The 21322-nt window shown below is 34.9% G+C and overlaps 1 protein-coding gene across 1 annotated transcript in view; it reads right to left on the bottom strand.

The window, feature by feature from the left end:
* LOC111046215 overlaps nt 1-20399 on the bottom strand; it is a 43819-nt gene extending 23420 nt beyond the window's left edge. The window contains exons 1-8 of the mRNA XM_039425657.1: nt 20206-20399; nt 19619-19871; nt 16299-16427; nt 12481-12617; nt 11456-11592; nt 9216-9392; nt 6241-6448; nt 4582-4731 (exon numbers count right to left, since the gene is read on the bottom strand). Of these exons, the coding sequence (XP_039281591.1) occupies nt 4582-4731; nt 6241-6448; nt 9216-9392; nt 11456-11592; nt 12481-12617; nt 16299-16427; nt 19619-19871; nt 20206-20284 (1270 nt within the window). The 5' untranslated portion in view covers nt 20285-20399. The remainder of the gene's footprint in view (nt 1-4581; nt 4732-6240; nt 6449-9215; nt 9393-11455; nt 11593-12480; nt 12618-16298; nt 16428-19618; nt 19872-20205) is intronic.
* Between the last annotated feature and the right edge of the window lie 923 nt (nt 20400-21322).

Below are 21322 nucleotides of genomic sequence, written 5' to 3'. Positions count from 1 at the left end.
AATCACAAAGTATAAGGGAACTGGAACTTCTGCAGCAGAGGGATGATCTTATAACTTTCTCGAGTGAGTTGAAAAATGAGGTTGAAAGGATGAATGCTGAAATTCACACACAGAGTACTGATCTCAATGAAATTATTAGGACGCTTAGAGAGGAGAATAGACATTTGTCTGAAAAAGTTATGTCGATGTCTGTTTCTATTGAAGCACTAGAGGCAGACAACTTAGCATTAAGGAATGAAAAGAGTATGGTTGGAGAGGAGAGAGATAAGTGGAGAACACTTTATGATGAGTTGTATGCAAAGTCAAAACAGTGTGCTCAGGGTGTATCAATAACAACTAGAGATAGTTTTCGCAAGAACGCTTTGGTATATGAGGCTAATAGCAAGATCGATGTTAGAAATATTGCACAGAAAAAACAGCCAGTTAAAGAAGTGTCAACGGTTCAATCTCCTTATAAAATCAAGTTGCATCATTATGCTGACAGTCAAGGAAGAAATGTTAGAAACGAGTTTATAAAGAAATGTAAGTACAATATCACTTCTTTCGTCAAATCAGGTGCCAAGTTTACCGACGTCCTGCCAGAAAAAATTGCAGAATTTGATCGAAACGACTTTTTGGTGATCCAAGCTGGCTCTAATGATGTTAGTAAAAATGAAGCGAAAAACATTCTTGTGGCTCTACGAAGGAATCTGGCGGCTCTCTACAGAACCAATGTTATTGTATTTTCGATTCCGCGCCGTTATGACTTGGTGAAGTGGTCCTGTGTGAACGAGTTGATAACAGAAACTAATAGAGCAATGAGGAAGATTTGTCAACTTTTCTCAAATTGTAATTTCATAGACATAAGCAACATAGGTGAAAGATTCCATACATCGCATGGCATGCACCTGAATGGATATGGAAAAAAGTATGTATGTGATAAAATTATTCAGTGTGTGACAACCCATATTACAAACTCTGAAGTATCTCCGCCAATTCCGCTTCATGGTTCTTTTTTAGTATAGATGACCGGACTGAATGGAACTGCCCGGACAGAATTGAATTGAATAATGAAATTTTTGGTGAAAGTAGCACTCATAAGAAAGTATGTTTTCTGAATCTACAGGGTATGTCTGGAAAATTGAACATTCTTACGCAAATGGCAGACCAGCAAAATTTCAGCGTTATGTGTTTTAGTGAGCACTGGCAGCGGAGTGATGCGCTGAAGTATGAGATAATTGAAGGCTACGTTCTAGCATCTAGCTATTGCAGGAAAACTCATGTAAGAGGAGGCGTGGCTGTTTACCTGAAACAAGACCTAGCATATGAGGAGATTGAGTTGGATTGGTTATGTGAGGAGCGGATATTTGAAGCAGCCGCAGTTGACCTTAAAGAATTGAGAGTGATTGTAGTGAGCTTGTACAGATCACCGTCGGGGGACCCGGTCATTTTTTTACAAAAGTTAGAACAGCTCCTATTCTATCTTTTTAAACTAAAAAGGGATATATTTATTGGTGGAGACTTTAATGCGCATTTTGACGTGACAACTGATCAAGCCTGTGTGAAAAATTTTAAAAACCTGTTGACAGAATTCAATATGCACTACATTAACAGCTTGCCAACACGTGATAGTGCATGTTTAGATAATGTCATCACAACAATGGATCAACAGCACTATGATATGGAAATACTTGATTTTGATTTCTCTGATCACTCTGGAATTACTGTTACATTTGAGACAAAGTTTAGAAGAAGAAAAGAACCTGTTTTTAAAAGTTTAAGAAGAGATTTGTCTATGGAGAGAATTAGAGTGTTGGAACGGCGATTGATGTTGGTGAATTGGATGCAGATGCTGGAAGGGGAAGAAGATGCTCAATTGACATTCAATAAATTTTTTGAAGCCTTTTACAGAATATTCGATGAAATATGTCCCAAGAGGCCTTTGAGATTAAACGCTGAGAAGAGAAATGTAGCTAAGTCAGGCTGGTATACACCGAAACTGGCGGAATTGAAAAACAAAATGATGACTTTCCGCTCCATTTTTCTTATAAGACATAGTGATGATGCGCAACTGGCTTATAAAAGGAGTAAACAAATCTATAAACGGGAAATAAATAGAGCGAAGCTCTGTTTTAATGCCAACTGTATCGAAGAGTCGGGTAACAAATCAAAAGCTGCGTGGACTCTGGTGAACAAAGTGAGGAGTGGAGGATCAAAACGCACAAATATTGAGATTTCACCAGATCGTTTCAGCACGTATTACACATCATCCGTCCAGGAAGCAAAAGATGGCATCGAGCAGCCACAGGTTACTGCAAGAGATTTCATGGAGCATCCACCGTCCACACATGAAGAATTCAAATGGACACAAGTGTCATGTGCTGATGTTTATAAGATTGTCATGGATATGAAAAACTCAAGAAGCAGGGACATTTTCGATTTATCCAACCACGTTTTGAAATGTGTAATCCAGTCTATTATTGTTCCATTGACTCACTGTATAAATTTGTGTCTACAACAAGGAGTTTTTCCAACAAAACTCAAAATTTCGAGACTTGTACCTTTGTTTAAAAAAAATGGAGACAGACTTACACCAAAAAATTATAGGCCTATCTCCATAGTTCCAATTTTCGGAAAAATTTTAGAGCATGTTGTAAAGCTTCAGATATGTACCTACTTCGATAGTTACAATCTTATAAGTGACTCCCAATTTGGTTATAGGGTGGGTAAAAGCACAACAGGGGCAGTTCTTACAATTATCGATCAAATAATAGAAGCATTCGAGAATAAATGCCTTGCTCAGATGACTGCCTGTGACTTGAGCAAGGCTTTCGATTGTGTCGATCACTCAATACTCCTTCACAAGTTGAGTCACTTCGGAGTACGTGGTTTGTGTCTTGATTTTTTTAGGTCATATCTGGAGAATAGATCACAAATAGTTGATGTCAATGGAAAACTATCTGCCATTTCTTATCTTAAATTTGGAGTACCACAAGGTTCTGTTCTGGGACCACTGTTGTTCCTTGTAATGATAAATGATCTACCCAAGTGTTTAACATCTTCTAAAACCATAATGTATGCTGATGACACTTCTTTCCTAACTATTGACAGAGATTTCCAAAATCTCAACAGAGTTGCTAATCAAACAATAGACAAGGCTAATTCATGGTTCAAAGCAAATGGTTTCCTCCTCAATGAATCCAAGACGCAAAATGCAATATTCACATTGAATAATAGACATGAATTGTCAAACAATTTTGTAAAAAAAATCAAATTATTAGGAATACAAATAGATTACCATCTGACTTGGAGTGATCATATTGATTTACTGTGCAGCAAGTTATCAAAGTCTATATATTTGTTGAAGACTCTAAAATATCATGTTCCATTCAACTATGTTTTAAATGTGTATTATGCTTTGTTTCATTCCCACTTGAGTTACAGTGTTATTCTGTGGGGAAATTGTTCACGGGTGTCTGAAGTTTTGGTTCTGCAAAAAAAAGCGATAAGAATAGTAACTAACTCAAATGTGAGAGCTCACTGCAAACCGCTATTTGTCAAAACTAGAGTCATGACTGTCATTTGTTTGTATATATATACGTTGCTTTTGTATATAAAATTGAAGGAAAGAAACACTAATTTTAATCTAATACTGTCATTATAACGTGTACCTCACTATATAAACAATATTATCGAATTCAAGGCGAAGTAGAGTCAAGTTTCAGAGTAATTCAACAATTTAGAAATTATTAAAAATGTATTTTGAACTATAAAACATAGAAGATAATTCAAGTGATAAATTTTGCGAGGCGATGTTTCCTACAACTACTTGCCACATACTATAGTAGTTTGCCATATATTGTTATTTTATAAGGCTGGCCACTAACGTAGCATTTCACGTATTTTTTTTAAACTTGTTGTCAAAAAACCTGAAGGTCAGTGCCGGCAGTGCAGCCAACCACACAACGTCTTCACATGTCAACGCTATTCTCGTGTCTGAACCATCTTCAAGTCATCAAGTCATTGGGCACTCTTGAAGAACAATCTATAGTGAGGTCAAAGTTATAATGGTAGTATCCGATTAGCATTGGTGTTGCAATATCCTTTCCATTACCATTCCCTTTCCTTTTCTTTTCTTTATCCTTTCCTTACCATTCGACAAAGAAAATAGCGCTCTCCTTTTATATTTCCACAACTTTTCCAGATCGTCTTTCATCAATTAATATAATCAATTACTAAAATATTTAATCTCAATTATAACAATTCATTATTTAATCATTGAAAAATATTTTTCCTGACGAATAAATCATATCCTAATTGATTATTTGAAACATGAATGAACAGTTGTTATTACATCTGATATACCGGTATCAGCTTTCCTCTGAAGAAGGCAGTGGCAAAGCAGAGAATTAGCAACGATGTTCTCCCATCTCTATCCACTGTCATCATAACGTGAACTCATTATATTCTCGGGTTGAACCATCTTCAAATCATCAAGTCATTGAACACATTTTTAAACAATTTACTGCTGAACTACTCTGTTATTGGTCCGGAGAATTATTTTCTCCTCTTTCAATGATTGAATTATTTTCCAATACTTACGTATTTGTTGCTCAGGAATGGTGATGTTAAAGTTGAATGTAGACGAACCCGGGACGGCGAGGTTGAGTTCGAGAGAGAGCCTTATGAGAGTGAGAAGATGCTCCCACAGACCAGCCTGACGCATGAACAGCATGCATTCAAACAACAACTCTGAAACATAAAAATAGAATAACTTTTACCTCACTAGGTAAAGAAAAAAATAGCACAAGAAGATATCTCATGGTAAAGGGTGTTGCTATTTCAAAATTCACTGTCAACCCAAGCCGAAAGTCCTATAGTGAGGTCCACGATATAATGGCAATATTTGATTAGCAATGGTATTGCTAACATTGTCTTTCATTCAACAAAGCGGATAGCACTATCTCTTTCTCGCTTTGCTCTGTTGCCAGATCGTCTTTCAACAATGTAGAATTTATTATTAATATTTCATACTATGAAAATTCATTATGAATTTTTTGAAAAATATAATTTCTTGCTCAATAAAGTATAATTGATTATTTTAAATGAGAATGAACCGTTAATATTACATCAATACACCTATATCCCTACCGTCTATAGAAGGCATTGACAAGACAGAGTTCGGCAACGTTTTTCTCCTATCTTTCTCCACTGCCATTATAACGTGACCCTCACTACAGTAGTATTTTTCGTTAAGCTATGTGACGCTGGTAGTCTCTTATACAGTGCCGTCCATACAATCTCTCCCAGCCAAATCAGTAATAATAGACAGTAGTCGGCAGTAATCGGCTTGATTTGAAAAAAATCGTCGTGAAAATTGGAACATAAACGAACTTTCTTTCTTTATTTATTGATACAATACAGCGGATTTTCTCCACTTGACTTCAATGAGCATACCAGTTCTGAACAACGTTGTTATAATTAGAATCAAATACATCACAACGGTATTTGATGCTGTAAGTATAATTTATTCTTTATTGATTCATACAATAAGTACATCATCAAAATGATAGGGAGAGAAGAAATAAGGTAACCTTGTGCTATTCCTCTCCCAAATTTAGATAATGTAAACCATTAAACTATACCATGGGTTGTATTTTTATACTAATTTTTGCTATAGTATAGTGTAATAGTGTAATGACAGTACGACAATTATATATTAAAACCGTGATTGAATACTTGATAAAATATAAATACATTTTTCCTCGCACTTTAAATTCAATTGTAAATAATTATCATTTACGGCCCATTGCAAATAGATATGTCACATATCACACCAATATTGGACTCTCGATATAATTATATTCACTCGACAGCTGATTTATGATGAATAATTCTAGTCTGATTTTTACTGTAATATTGGCGTATGAAGGAGGCTCTTTTTTCCTTTTATATTATCCTTGGAATGCAAAATTTCGAAAAACCTTGTATATACGTCGACGCGCAATTTAAAAATGAACATACCTGTCAAATTTCATGAAAATCTATTACCGCGTTTCGCCGTGAATGCGCAACATATAAACATTTAAACATTAAGAGAAATGCCAAACCGTCGACTTGAATCTTAGATCTGACTTCGCTCGGTCAATAATAATAATAATAATAATAATAATAATAATAATAATAATATAATAATAATAATATAATAATATAATAATAATAATAATAATAATATCGAGTGACCTAATCATCATTTCTCACCAATCATACTAGTTGATATCCTAGCACCGCTCTCCTGAGTTGACCCGCGCCTTGCATGGTGTAAACGCTCCAATGCCTGCGCATAGGCCAACTGCGTGCCGGGCACTGTACACTGGGCCAGACTGTACTGGCTGCTATGAATTACACACCGCCACAACACTCCATTGGTCGGATCCTTGTTCAGCATGTCCAGTGCTTCTTGTTTCAACTGAAAATTACAAACATAATTGAATAATAGATATAAGAAGACTACAGATGGAAACAAATTGGAAGTTGTATTTGTTCAAATGCTAATTAATATCTATACATAAAAATGAATGTCTTTTTGTGTGTTAGTTTGTTTTCGCCCCACTTGGATGTAATGAGCTGGTTTTCATGCGTCATAAGGAGGCCGAAAATGATTGTTTTCCGACCAGGCCGGTAAAATTTTTACGGCCCTAGGGCTGTAAAATAACCTTGAAGTCAGCTGATTCTGATTTGATGTGAACGTGTTTACAAAATGGTTTATGAAATGGAATCAGTTTATGCTTATAGAATTGAATAAGTATTCTGCAATAAGATACTATCATTTTATTTGGATGAATGAAATAAAGATAAGATATATATTATGAACTATTCAAATTCGATTTTCAGAGTAGGATAGAACTTCTAACCTAAACTTCCGAAGTCAACGACAACAAGCATTGTTGACGTTGACATTCAGATTTGTCAAATTTCAAGTGTGCTAAAACAGCTGATCAAAAAACTTTTCATTACTCGTGTTTATTATTCAAGAATCAAAACATTTACAATAATATCATCTTATTGTTATTTGGAAGAATACAAAAGTATAAACTCAACCTCTTATATAATTGAACATAATCTTTTAGGTTATTTAGACAAATCAGAATAAAAAATAAACATCCTTGGATAATTTCCAGATATTCCTCAGATTTGCTAGAGCTATGACCTTCCTGTTTTGCTTTCGGAAGTGTCTAATAAACAATTATTCTCATATTTATTTATTGTTTATTTTTCTGTGTGGCGAAAAATAACGTTCTCACCATGGGCAAAAAATGTTTTTCCGGCTCTCAATCTTTTCTAGTCCGAGGCCTACGGCCTCGGACTTGAAAACCGATTTCGAGCCGGAAAAGTCTCATTTTCGGCCCTAGGTGCGAAATATACTATTGTTCCCTATGGACTCGAAAACTTCTTGCAGAACGGCATGAAACTTTGGGAATATGTTGTGTGAATGTTGGGGATGGTTTCTGACCAGAAATTTTAAAAGGGGGGCTAATAATAATTATATATTAATCCATTTTACAGACCTATGTTTTCCAAATTGTCGGCCGAGCGGCTAACGTGGAACGGGAAGATCATCATGATTCAAGATCATGTTGTGATAATATAATTTACCATATTATGAACTTACCAGCTGTAATGAACATGTCACTCTGTGATAAAATTGTTTACTGGTACTAAAACGGGAATTTTAAGCACATAGGAAGTACGTTTTGAGATGTAAATAAAAATATTGATTGTTAGATAAATTTCATGATTCACCAAATAAAGTCAAGTGTGACATTAGATACATTGACTTTTTGGCGGTACGAAGTTCGCCGCGTAAGCTAGTAAATAATAATTATTAAACGAAAATCTCAATTAAATGCTGTAAATCACAACGAAGAATTCTGCTACTGCAAATATTGACAACAGGGTAAACAGCTAGATGGAAATTCGATGAGCGCTATTATACAAAAATTATTTGTCAGCTCGGGAATCGAGCCCAGTACCTCCTAATTGCCGGTCAGGAATGCTTACACTTACACCAAACTGTCAATCAACCCTGGATAGCAGCGCTCATTTCATTTCTGGAATGAGCGCTGGATAGTAGCTCATCCAGCTAAGATAGGTCATTTCTGAAATGAGCGCTGCTATCCAGAGATAGTTTGGTGTAAGGGTAAGCATTTCTGACCGGCAATTAGAAGGTACTGGGTTCGATTCCCGGGATGACAAATAATTTTTATATAGTAGCGGCTCATCGAATTTCCATCTAGCTATTTACCCTGTTGTCAATATTTTGCAGTAGCATCGGGGTGATTTACAGCATTTTATTGAAATTTTCGTTTAATAATTATTAAATAATAAGACCGTGATACAAGAAATGATATTTTTCAATAATTTCATAATGAAGATGAAATATTTTGTTAATTAACTATTAATTCTACATTTTAAAAGACGAACTGACAACAGAGCAAAGCGAGAAAGAGATAGCGCTACCTACTTTGTTGAATGATAGAAAAGGATAGCAATACCATTGCTAAACAAACACTTCCATTGTAACGTGGACCTCACTATATACAATCAAATTATTGACGTTTGGCAAAGGTGGCCTCAAGAAGAATAAGTAAAATTATACAAGGAACAAGAAGCACTTATAGGTTAATCCTGTTGTTACCTTCCAAATCATCGATTTGATAATGTGCTTGTGTAAATAAATAATTTAAACAATTTAATTATTAATAAATAAATAATTTATACAATAATTTATTATTAATAAATGCTAATTAATAATTATATATTAATTATTATATTATTTTTCAAGCGGAGTTCTCACTGAAAATGAAAAACTGGTGGATTGATAAAAAGAACAAGAAAAACAAAAAATGAACCAAATTTTGCTCAGCGTCTTCCATCTGGGAGCTTGACGGCTAATAATAATAATAATAATAATAATAAATGCTAATTACTCACTTTTCCAGGTGGATACACGAGCTCAGCCAAATGCATCTTCTCTTTCAGCAGCTGTTCGTATAAAATAAATAAATAATTTATACAATAATTTATTATTAATAAATAAATGATAATTACTCACTTTTCCAGGTGGATACACGAGCTCGGCCAAATGCATCTTCTCTTTCAGCAGCTGTTCGTATAAAATAAATAAATAATTTATACAATAATTTATTATTAATAAATAAATGATAATTACTCACTTTTCCAGGTGGATACACGAGCTCAGCCAAATGCATCTTCTCTTTCAGCAGCTGTTCACAGAGAGGATTCAAACTCAGAGCCTTCTCCACAATTGCCAATTTCTTATCAGCTATGGCCAATTTTTTACGAGCCGAAGAAAAGCTCGCCGTCACCGGTTGGTATTTCAAAGTGGTATCCTGAACAAAATAAATACAGCTTTAAAAAAGAAGGAAGTGATAATAATAATTAATATCAATCAATTACATAATGATCCTTGTTACCGGATGGGCACGTTAAACAGTCGGTCCCGGCTGAAGTATGACAGTCGTAAGGCCCATTGACGGCTTTAATTATATATTCAAGCGGTGGGACCTTCCCGCAAGGGACTCCCCACCAACAAAAGTCATACGAATTTACTTTTTTATTTATTCAATCATTCAGAATTATTTTTTTTAAATAAATAATTTATTTTATTTTAATTATTTTATTTATAATAATAATAATAATATCGTGTGCCTGGCTGGCAGGTCCCTTCAGGGACTACAGCCTGGTTTTCATTAGTAGAGTTAGTGGTAGAGTTACCTGGGCAAGTACTAACTATCTTGTGAACTCTCCCAATGAAAACGTTCATGATAGAGTACTAGTTTTTAGTAGAGTAGAGTGGGAGAGCACCGTGGGATAGTACTCTACCACTTGCCTTCCCCCACCACCGCTTCTCACTCTACTCTACCACTACTATGCTAATGAAAACAGTCTCGAGCTAGTAGAGTAGAGTCGTGCCTTAGGCTATCAACTTTAAGAAGTATTGTTATTTATTAAAAAGTGTTAATAAGTGTTAATTTATTAAAAATTATTGACATTTTAAGGTTAGTTCTGTTTACTAGACAAAACACTTTACCTACTATTCTCAATTGTAGTGAAAGCAGTTACTCGACCAAGTATCGTAAGTAGAGTTAGCTCGGTAGAGTTAATATGCCAGTTACTCGACCAAGTATCGTAAGTAGAGTTAGCTCGGTAGAGTTAATATGCCAGTTACTCGACCAAGTATCGTAAGTAGAGTTAGCTCGGTAGAGTTAATATGCCAGTTACTCGACCAAGTATCGTAAGTACAGTTAGCTCGGTAGAGTTAATATACCAGTTACTCGACCACTAACTCTACTAGTGGAAACCAGGATTAAAAGCTATAGAAGGAAGTATAATAAGTAATAAAGACAACTAATAATAAAAAATAGCAACAAAAATGATTCCTTATCTTATGTTATGAACTCATCTTTGGGTCATATTTACCATCCCAGTTCATAGGTAGTTCAGCTGGTTGTTTGAACTCGGAAAGAAACGAATTTTTATAAAATAATGCTATAATTTTTCCAGCTTTACAGCCCATGGTGGACTTTGGCTTCCTCCACAACATTCCTCCACGCCTCTCTGTCTTCAATCAATCCCCTCTATCCTCTATAATCCATTCTTATTATGAGCCGGTTTCCGATCTCGGGATTTGGCTAAGTTCTAGACTTTAAACAGCTGGAGTCAGAAAATTGGCTTTTCGAAACGGGGCGTTGTCGCTGGTTTATGATAATCTTTATTTCCTCATTTCTATAATTGAAAACGTTTTTCCTTGACGAAATAAAACATTCCTAAATAATTCAAAATAGGTGTAACTTTACACTATTTTCTCTTTATTAGTTTGTGTTCAATTTTCTAGTTTTTTGAAATGTAATTTAAACGTGGACGGCGACTATACCCCGTTTCGGAAAGCCAATTTTCTGACTCCAGCTGTTTAAAGTCTAAAACTTATCTAAATCCCGAGCTCGGAAACCGGCCCTAAGATTCTTAAAGATGGCTGATTTTAAAAACAATGTTATTGGATTTATTAAGCTTTCAAGTGTTTTTTTCGACTTTCTAACAACATTACTAAATTCAAAATTGTTATCAGTTGTCAATTATTCTCAAGTATTCTCGCACCAGAATTATGAAGTGCATGACATAGGTCTACACATAACTTTTGAACTTCATTACCATTAAAATACGAAAGTGAAATAGTACAAACTAACCTTAGATATCCACTTGATATCTATTATTATAGATCATTGTAATAATTATTGTATTCATGAAAAAATGATTGATTGTATTGTATGTATAATCTATTATTTGTTCCTACCTGGAATTTGATGTACTACATCCACAAATCTACATTATTAGGCTCTTCTGCCAGCTGTTTATTAAATCGAGAAGTTATTCATAATCTATTATTTGTTCCTACCTGGAATTTGATGTATTGCATCCACAAATCTACATTATTAGGCTCTTCTGCCAGCTGTTTATTAAATCGAGAAGTTCGTTCCAGAATTTCTTCTTCTGACTTGACAGTTATCACAGAATCATTTCGGTCACAAGAATCTGAAACAAAGAATTACAATGTAAGATAAATTCATTTCTTCCACAATTCCCATGTATTTGTTCATTATGGCCAAGTTGCACAACAGCCGGTTAAATTTCAACTGTGATTAATTCCACGAGAACCAATCAGAGAAGCAGTCTTTTCAAAAACGCCTTCTCAACCAGTTGTTGTGCAACCGACACTTTGAGTTTCATCAACTTTCAGAAAATGGATTATTTGATATACTGAGGTCCACGTTATAATAGCAGTAAAGAAAGATAGCGAAACAGCGTTGCTCATTCCCCGCCTTGCCACTGCCTTCTATAGAGGATAGCTGATGAAATATCAACTGTTCATTCTTCTTTTGAATGATCATTCAATGATTATTTAATCATTAGAAAATAAATTTTCTTGACGCATAAAATATAATTATTGAGTATATATATTTTGAACAAGAATGAAAAGTTGATAATAAATCTTATAAATATACATGTTTCAGCTATCCTCTAGGAGGCATTGGCAAGACAGAGAATCGGCAACGCTATTTCCATTGCCATTAAACGTGAACCTTACTATAAAGAACTTTATACTAAAATTATCGTGGATAATAAGCAACAGTTCAGGAAGTATGTCATCTCTATAAATATATTATTTTTCAGGTTTTAACATAGGATATCCCATGGCATAGGGCGTTTAAGTTACAAAAATCACTGTCAACTCAAGCCGATAGTTCAATTACTTCTTTTTCGTGTCGCTGGTAGTCTCTCACACTGTGCTGGCCTTACAGTCTCACCCGGCCAAAACAATAATAATAGACAGTAGTCGACAGTAATCGGCTTGAAATTTGAAACATAAACGACCTATACTATGAGATATCTTCTTATGCTATCTTTTCTCTATAGTTTTACCTTCATTTCGAGATCCACAGAAGAAATTTTCACTCTCTACTTTGCCCCAATCGAAATGGAAGTATCGTCCTTTTCTGCTTTTCTCCGCACGACGTTTGGTCTGTTTGACAGAGTAATACGTTCTAGGGCAGTCATATCTGCAAAACATGAAAGTATAAACATTAAAAACGTTATATTACATAATTCATAACCGTTAACAATGAATCCCATATGCAATTTGGAAGTTTGCTACAGTCAGTGAGTGAATGAATATTAAAAAAAAATAACTTACCATTAAATAACTTTATCTTTTTGTGTAGTTAAGAAGTTGATATTGTGGTAATTATTCATATTGAATGGAAAAGACTAAGAAATTGTCAAAAAAACACAGATTTATTGATACTTAGAAAGACCGGTTTCGGTTATTACACCATTGTCAATCTCTGATAAACTCATCATCAGAGTTTATCGGAGATTGACAATGGTGTAATAACCGAAACCGGTCTTTCTAAGGCCGGTTACAGAGCTCGACCGACCGTCAGTGCGTACGTCAGTCGCGTTTGTCTTTTCCATAGAGATTCCATGTATCCGTATAGAGCAGGACTGACGGCACGCACGCGCACGGTCAGGATCATGCATTTTATACAGCTTACGAATACCATCGGTCGAGCTCGTGCGCATCCGTTCCATCGGTCGACTGACGCGCTATTGAAACAAATAGAATCTTTCAGAGCTGTACTGATCAGTAGCCCGATCGCAACATAACCAATGTGCTGACACCTCTGCCCGACAATCAGCTGCTATTGAATTGAATAGCATAATGAATGAATTCAATTAATAGTGTCATATTTGAATTGAGAGGTTTTCTATACATTTCTTCAATTATTTCAAAAATTTTTATTGAAAAAATCATAAATATTATTTACATTTATTTGATCCGTAGCTTAGAGTGACTGCAAGTATTCCCAATGGTGATACAAGCTCGAAATAACTCATCAAAATTTCTGATGGAGATTCTGAGGTAGTTGAAAAATGTATCTTCACCCCAAGCAATGATGTATAAATAATGGTACTAAATTCCCTTTGAAATGCTCTTTGGGCGACCATCGGGTGAACTTGATATCTACGTCTTTTAATCTTTCGTTTACGAAGATGATAAGCTGCAATTAAACAACCTGTAAAGGCGTCCATTTTGTGAGTCAGAAAAACTGATGTATGGTCAGGATGATGCATACGCACTGACGGTCGGTCGAGCTCTGAATGTGTAAAACTGATTCATCGATGCGTACGGTCAGGATGGTACATACGCACTGACGGTCGGTCGAGCTCTGTAACCGACCTTAGTATCAATAAATCTGTGGTTTTTTGACAATTTCTTAGTCTTTTCCATTCAAAATAACTTTATTATTTAATTATATTCATAAAATTCACTATTAATCAAGTAGTCGTATCGTATCAAAACTTGATATTACAAAAACATGATAATAAAATGAATAAAATCACCTTTTCAATACTTGAGTTATGACATAGCAGTATTAAATATTGAAGAGCGTCCGAAAGCGCTCCAAAATTTGAGTAGAAGCATATAGAGAAGGTAGCATGAAAAAATATCCCTTCGTATAGGTCTTTAATGTTCCAAATTTCAAGCAGTTTTTCGTTAACTCAAGCCGACTACTCTTGAGTACTGTCTTTTATTAAGGGTAACCGTCCACTGATTACCGTCCTTACTAATTAGCATGCCACTTCACTTTCTGGCAACCAGCCAACTACTGAACTGGACTGACGAAAATGTATCCAATGGACGACCGTATTCAACCAATCCGTTCGGCTGTTGGATCGGTCGAATCTGCCGGCCGTCAACTCGGCCGAATACGGTCGTCCATTGGAACCGTTCAAGTCAGTCCAGTTCAGTAGTTGGCTGGTTGCCAGAATGTGAAGTGGCAAGCTAGTTAGTAGGGAAAATTATTCTTCTTTGTGTGTTTACAAAGTCTGTAAGATTTCATCCATCGAATGGATTTCGACTTCAAGTATTCAAGTAAGTATTCAAATGATGAGATTGTGCTACTTGAAAATACCTAATAATTATCAATTATTTATTACATTCCACAATCACAATTAATATATCACAATATCAATATATTATAACACAATTATTTTTACTTTCTAATTCCACATCAGTAGAGCTTTCTACATATTTTTCCACTTGAATTCACTTTTTTCTCTTAGTTTTTTGTTGTTAGAAACAAAATATATAAACTCATAATTTCCCTAACACATTAAAATATCTATTTAAATTCACAGGATTTATTAACTAAATATCAACAAAAGTAGAAGTATTTTATCTTAAAAACTTGAAATAATATTGTTTACTGACTTTGGAGGGTTATTTAAGGATGAATGCTATGACAAAATTATAGAGAATGATGATTTGTTAAATTTTGGAATAGAACAATGTTTGTGAAACATCTTTATGACACAGAACAACTTCAAAAACAAACAAAACTGTAAAACAATTTTAGGTTAGGAGCACCAGTAGTTGTCTCAGCTCGACTAGTTAGTTCGGCCGGAAAATCCCATTCGAGACGGCAGTGCACGGCCGTATGAACCTGTTGCAATGGACGAGCATCTATTCCTTTCTTTGTTGGGAGATCGTTCGGACGAGTTCGGTAGTTTTCGGCCGATGCTAGTTCGGACGAAATCGGTTCCAGTGGACGGCCCACCTACTGCTTTGGTCGGGCGAGAGTGTAAGAACGGTAGGTACAGTACGAAAGAATACCAGCGTCACATAGGTTCACAAAAAAGAACTACTAGGACTATCGGTTTGAGTTAACAGTGAAATTTGGAACATAAACGACCTAAACCATGAGGTATCTTCTTATGCTAACTTATCTCTATGCTGAGGCTCGCCATTGTACAGGTAACCTTATGCTATCTATTATCTATGGTATAGTGAGGTCCACGTTATAATGGCAGTGGATAAAGATAGAAAAATAGCGATGCTGATTCTCTGAATTAATTAATTATACTGTCAAATTAATTTCTACACTGTCAAAAACATAATTGACATCGTTGTGGACCTAGAAATGGATAGTACCACCGGCTTTGTCGAATGATAGACAAGGATAGCAAAACCAAAGTTGATCAAATAGCCTACTGTCATTATAACATGGACCTCACTATATAAGCTATAGTGCGGTCCACGTTATAATGGCAGTGTTTGGTTAGCAATGGTATTGTTATCCTTGTCTATCATTCAACAAAGCGGATAGCACTATCTCTTTCTGGCTTTGCTCTGTTGCCAGATCGTCTTTTAACAATGTAAAATTAATAATTAATTCACAACATATTTTATCTTAATTATCAAAATTCATTATGAAATTATTGAAAAATATAATAATAATATTACTGAGGGTGATGCCCACATAAGCTCTTAGGCTAGTGCATGGGTAATGAGTGAGAGGAGAGATTACGACTACTTTTTAGGTATTCGGCACAGACGGCTTATCGTCTCCTCCGAAAGACGGGGTGGCCATATCTATGTCATAAAATATAATTGATTATTTTAAACGAGAATAAACAGTTAATATTACATCAATAAACCTGTATCAGCTACTGTCTATAGAAAGCATTGACAAGACAGAGGTTCGGCAACGTTGTTCTCCTATCTTTTTTCACTGCCATTATAACGTGGACCTCACAATAGTTATCCATACTAAACATATTGATAATATGGTATTTAGTTGAGTATGGTGCCCACATGAGCCCTAGGCTTACTGATGAGGGAGAAGTGGACAAGTTTGGACGATTTTAGGTGGGCTCCGAACAATAATCATACTTACTTAGGTATAGCCGGACGGTGAAGAGTGTCAACCGAGTGATTACCAAGCTCCCTGCGTCGGTCTTCATAAAATTCGTCATCCTCCTTAATTAATGCTTTCAAGTCCTTGGCTTCAAATCGTTTCAAATATCTGAAATATTCAAATTATAAAAAATACATTAACTACATACGTTGTATGTGTACGGATCGTCATTCATAGAATATGACATTTTGTGTAATATTGAAGAGAATGGACAATATTAGTATATTAAATGAAAAAGACCACTGTAAGAAATTGTCAAAAAACCACAGATTTATTGATAGTTAGAAAGACTGGTTTCGGTTATTACACCATTGTCTACCTCTGATAAACTAAAACTAAATACAAGAGCAGCAGAATTTATACTAGTAGGCGAGTACTGCTATTGGTCAAGGGCATGAAACGCCTGCCATTGGCCCAGCTAGACAGTCTCCTCCTACTCAACAGTGTCACAAAATGGCGGCTTAAGCAACTGACTCGCAACGATAACAAAATTTACTTTCAGTACAAAATAAGAACCAAGAAAACAAGTGTGAATGATAATAAAAGAAATATGTAAATGGAAAAACTATTGACTAATGTATGCTTACAATGTTATGATAAAACTGATGATTATCATAACTAATGATTCAATGATTTCATGACTAATTTTCATAATCAAGATTATTATTTTGTTAATTAAATTTACAGGGTAAAGGTTATATTTCTACATTGTTAAAAAACGATCTGGCAACAGAGCAAAGTGAGAAAGAGATAGCGCTATCCACTTTGTAGAATGATAGACAAGGATATCAATACCATTGCCAATCTAACACTGTCATTATAACGTGGACCTCACTATACCTGTGAATGAAGGAATATTGTTTGCTCTATCCAATAAATAAATATTTTTTTCGAAATTTCAGTTTAACTGCTTGAATAATATTACTGTATAATAATACAGTTCTGTTAATACAACTTTCATTGAATATTTGAAATAATAATTATAAATTAATAACTGTGAATGGTCAAAGAAGTCATTTGAGATACAGTTCTATCCTAAAGGTGCGATTTCTTAACGACAATTCTAGCCGGGCGGCTTGTAACGCGAGGCTAGACCACGTGGTTTATATCATAGAGAAACAATAGCATAAGTAGATATCCCAAGGTAAAGGGCGTTTATGTCGCAACTTTTACTGTTATCTCAAGCCGATAGTCCACGTAGTTCTTTCCCGTGAAGCTTTATGACGCTGGTAGTCTCTCATATTGTGCCGTTCATACACTCTTACCCAGTCAAAACAGTAAAAATCGGCTTGAGATAACAGTAAAAGTTGCGACATAAACGCCCTATACAATGGGATATCTACTTACGCTATTGTTTCTCTATGGTTATAGCCACCGCAGCTCTAGCACATAACTTATAAATTCATTAGATCCAATGATTCATTGAATTTTGATGTATGAACGTTATGGTGGCAGATTAACTGAAATTGATGGTTACTAAGATTCATAATTATTAATGAATCATTGAATCTAATGAATTTATAGGTTATGTGCTCCAGCAGTAGCGGCTCTATAAAATAGCCGTGTGGCTCGAGTCGTCGCTAAGGAATTGCATCTCAACTTTACGGGAGTCTGAGAGTGCAATTCCTTAGGGTCAAGTGAAGCGTTTTTGCACTGGCGGCGGACGAGTCGGCAGGATTGGAAGTTCTCCGTTTGACTGATCATCAGCTGATTCCCGAACGCCAACCCAATCAACTGATAATCAGCCAATCGAAGAGCTTCCTGCCCTGTCGACTCATCGCCGCCAGTGCAAAACGCCTGAAAAAACGCTTCATGTGGCTTGGCCCTTAGCGACGAGGCTATAGTTGTTGCTGAGAAATTACACCTTTGAACGCGCTGAATCCAATTTGCAAGACATCTTATGGAGAGCGTCTATTTGGCTTTTATAGTTTACTCAATAACAGTTTAGTTCACGCCCGCATAGTTAGGGCCTAAATAAAAACATTTTATATGAGCCTATTGGGACCAAAAAGAGCAATCTCAACCATTTTTTCATTTTCATGTTTTTCTTCCATTCTATGTATAGAAAGGCGCTCTATCCAATGCTTAACACAGATATTACGAAAAGATACAAGATCCATATTAAAATTAGATCCAAAAATCGTGATTTTTTTTCAAAAAGAGACAATCCCACCGAGTGTTGGAATCATAAGAGACAAACTCCATTCCAGCCAACCAGCTAGAAGGAAGCTGTCACGTGACCACTGTTCCAGCTATCAAATCGCTGAATTTTCATTGAAAATAGAATTATTATAGGCTTTCAGTGTTTCAATAATTGTGTTGAATTATTATTATTAAGAGTAGAAACTTAGAGCCAAGAGTGAAACTTAGTGGAGCTATGGATCCTGAAAAACATGTAGTGATCCATGTGTCTCCATCAAATGCATTACAATATTATCTTGTATAGTTATTCCAAATAGATTTTTTATATCATTGTACAGTTCAATAATTAATTTCTTAGTTTATGGTATGTAAATTCATGTAAAACTTTGCTGTATTGTAAGCTATTATATGAGTGTATAAGCTATTATATATTGTAATCTACATAAATAAAGTACTCAATCAATCAATTAATCAAAAGCTCGGAAGAGAAGTCGCCAGCCAGATAAGTGGAAAAAACCATTGTTAAAAAGCAAAGGTAACCGGTCTAGTACTTATATTAATTTGATACTGTAAGAATAATACTAGTTGTACTACTACTTGATACTGTTAAACAATATTCTTCAGGGTGCAACACTCCTTTTCCTTAGCTTGGTAGTTGATGATACGTTAGAATGGGTTGACCAAGAGAATACCGGTACTGTTTACAAAATCATTCAAGCAATCTATAAGATCACTGAAAATTCATTTACCCAACAGGTACACTCAAAAGGATTTTCCAACAGCCTTGAAATGTAAAGAGAAGCATATTATTACATCGTTTAGATGTGGCACACTCTCAATGAAAGACAGTTTCACAGTAGATTCTACAGCAATAGGGATTATAATTCACAAAGTTCTTATTTTTTTTTAATGCATTGATACAATTCCAGTAAAAAGAAGAAGACCTAATGATAGCTTAATGACAATTTTCTTGATTACAATCTTTTCTGGAGAGCGTCTATTTTGCTTTTATAGTTTACTCAATAACAGTTTAGTTCACGACCGCATAGTTAGGGCCTAAATTGAAACATTTTATAAAATATAGAATGGTTTGAATGTTGCAAGTTATGAATGATAGTCTACCTCTACAACATTCATAATATTATCATCATACATACCTCACTTGTTTATTCCGACGGCTTGATTTTTCAGTTTTACTCTTCTTGTGTTTCTTGTGCTTTGTTCTATGTTTTCTTGACGATATGTCAGATTTGTTACTTTCATGTTTACAAACATCAGATTGAGGTTTTATCTTTTCCTCAATTTTATGCCTGGCAGTTTCATCTTCTCTTGAAGATGCATTTTTTGTTGTTTCTTGAAGCAAAGATTGCTCAACATGTGCAAAACTGGAGTTATTCAGCCAAGAGTAGCCTGAAAAAAGAGATGATAGAAGATATTGCTATTGAGCAGGACAGTATGCAAAATAAATTTATGGTTGCCTGGTCACTTCTAACTGGTTTTGTACCAATTTTTTATTTAACAAGACAATTTACATTTCGTCTTTATATGCCTACGTAAGTTGCCGTATTTGAATTTCTTACCCCAACAGAAAAATGAACCTAGGCCAATCCTAGCTTACAATTAATTAAAAATTTACAGATAAAATAAAAAACAAAATTTATTTGCAGAACATAGAATAAGACCAAATTTACAACATATTGGAATAATATTAATAAATACCGTTTTAAAATGTAAAATTGTTTACCTGAAGAGGAAGATTGCTGAATGGATTCATCTTTCGATGAATTGTCGGACTGATTATTGTAAGCGGGAAATAACGACATTACAGAATCGTCAAACACCTTTCGATAAACAATTATTAATTCAAAAACTTACACTTTAGTTTGAACATGATAAATAAACAATTCACTCTGTGGAAAGGCTGAAAACGATCAGAATCGTAAAGATAAGATTTCAAAGAGGTTATGTTGATATTTTGGAATTTCAATTTGAACCATTCAATTAGTCGACTAATTCAGAATAAAATAAACTCGATATTTTATCAATCGATCATCTTCAATAATCGATATTTCAGCAAGCGGCGGCCAATTTAAACTTACAACTTTACTATTTTTTGTGTTTGAGTATAAAATATACCTAAATATACAGTACTAACACAATATACCTAGAATATGAAATTAATATTGTATTCTAGGTACCTTGGTACTAACTAACTTCTATAGTGGTACGCTTTTATTAAAGGTAGTTTGAATAGTTTAAAGCTGGAATATTTATTCGAATAAAATAATTATATTTATTTATGCTGCTATGAGCAATTTAAAGTTATTAAAATAATTGTAAAATTTGCTTGAACTGAAAATTGGATAATTGTCGTAAGTGTGAGACTTGATTTCATGAGAAAAACAATTTTTCAAAACATAATCAACAAAGGAAAATGGGCGAGACCATATAAGGCGTTTTTTAGACGCCAACCCAATCAGTTAATCGGAGAGCTTCTAGTCATTCTGACTCTAAAAAGGCTTAATATGGTCTTGCCCTTATTCTTTTATGGGAATCTTATCCAATATCTCGATCAAAGACCAGGCCGTTCCTGGATAGATCGCCTCAGTCTGTAAGTTCATAATTATTCCAACATGAAAAAAAACACTGGTCAACCAGACCACGCATTACTTGATAATGATTGCAGTGTTACAGATCGCAAGTATCTTCATCAAAAAGTCCTTGATATAATATAGACTCCTTTCGATTAGACAAGGAGGACCTGAAGATGTTCACCGGAAGCGCCCTCACCGGCTCTGGCAGGTGGTTAAACATCCTCATCGCCAGCACAGGGAAACAGTCATTCACCTTCAACAAACGAC

The sequence above is a fragment of the Nilaparvata lugens genome, chromosome 4 (assembly GCF_014356525.2).
Source record: "Nilaparvata lugens isolate BPH chromosome 4, ASM1435652v1, whole genome shotgun sequence".
Classification (NCBI taxonomy): Eukaryota; Metazoa; Arthropoda; class Insecta; order Hemiptera; family Delphacidae; genus Nilaparvata; species Nilaparvata lugens.
This window is presented reverse-complemented; position numbering and strand designations above follow the sequence as displayed.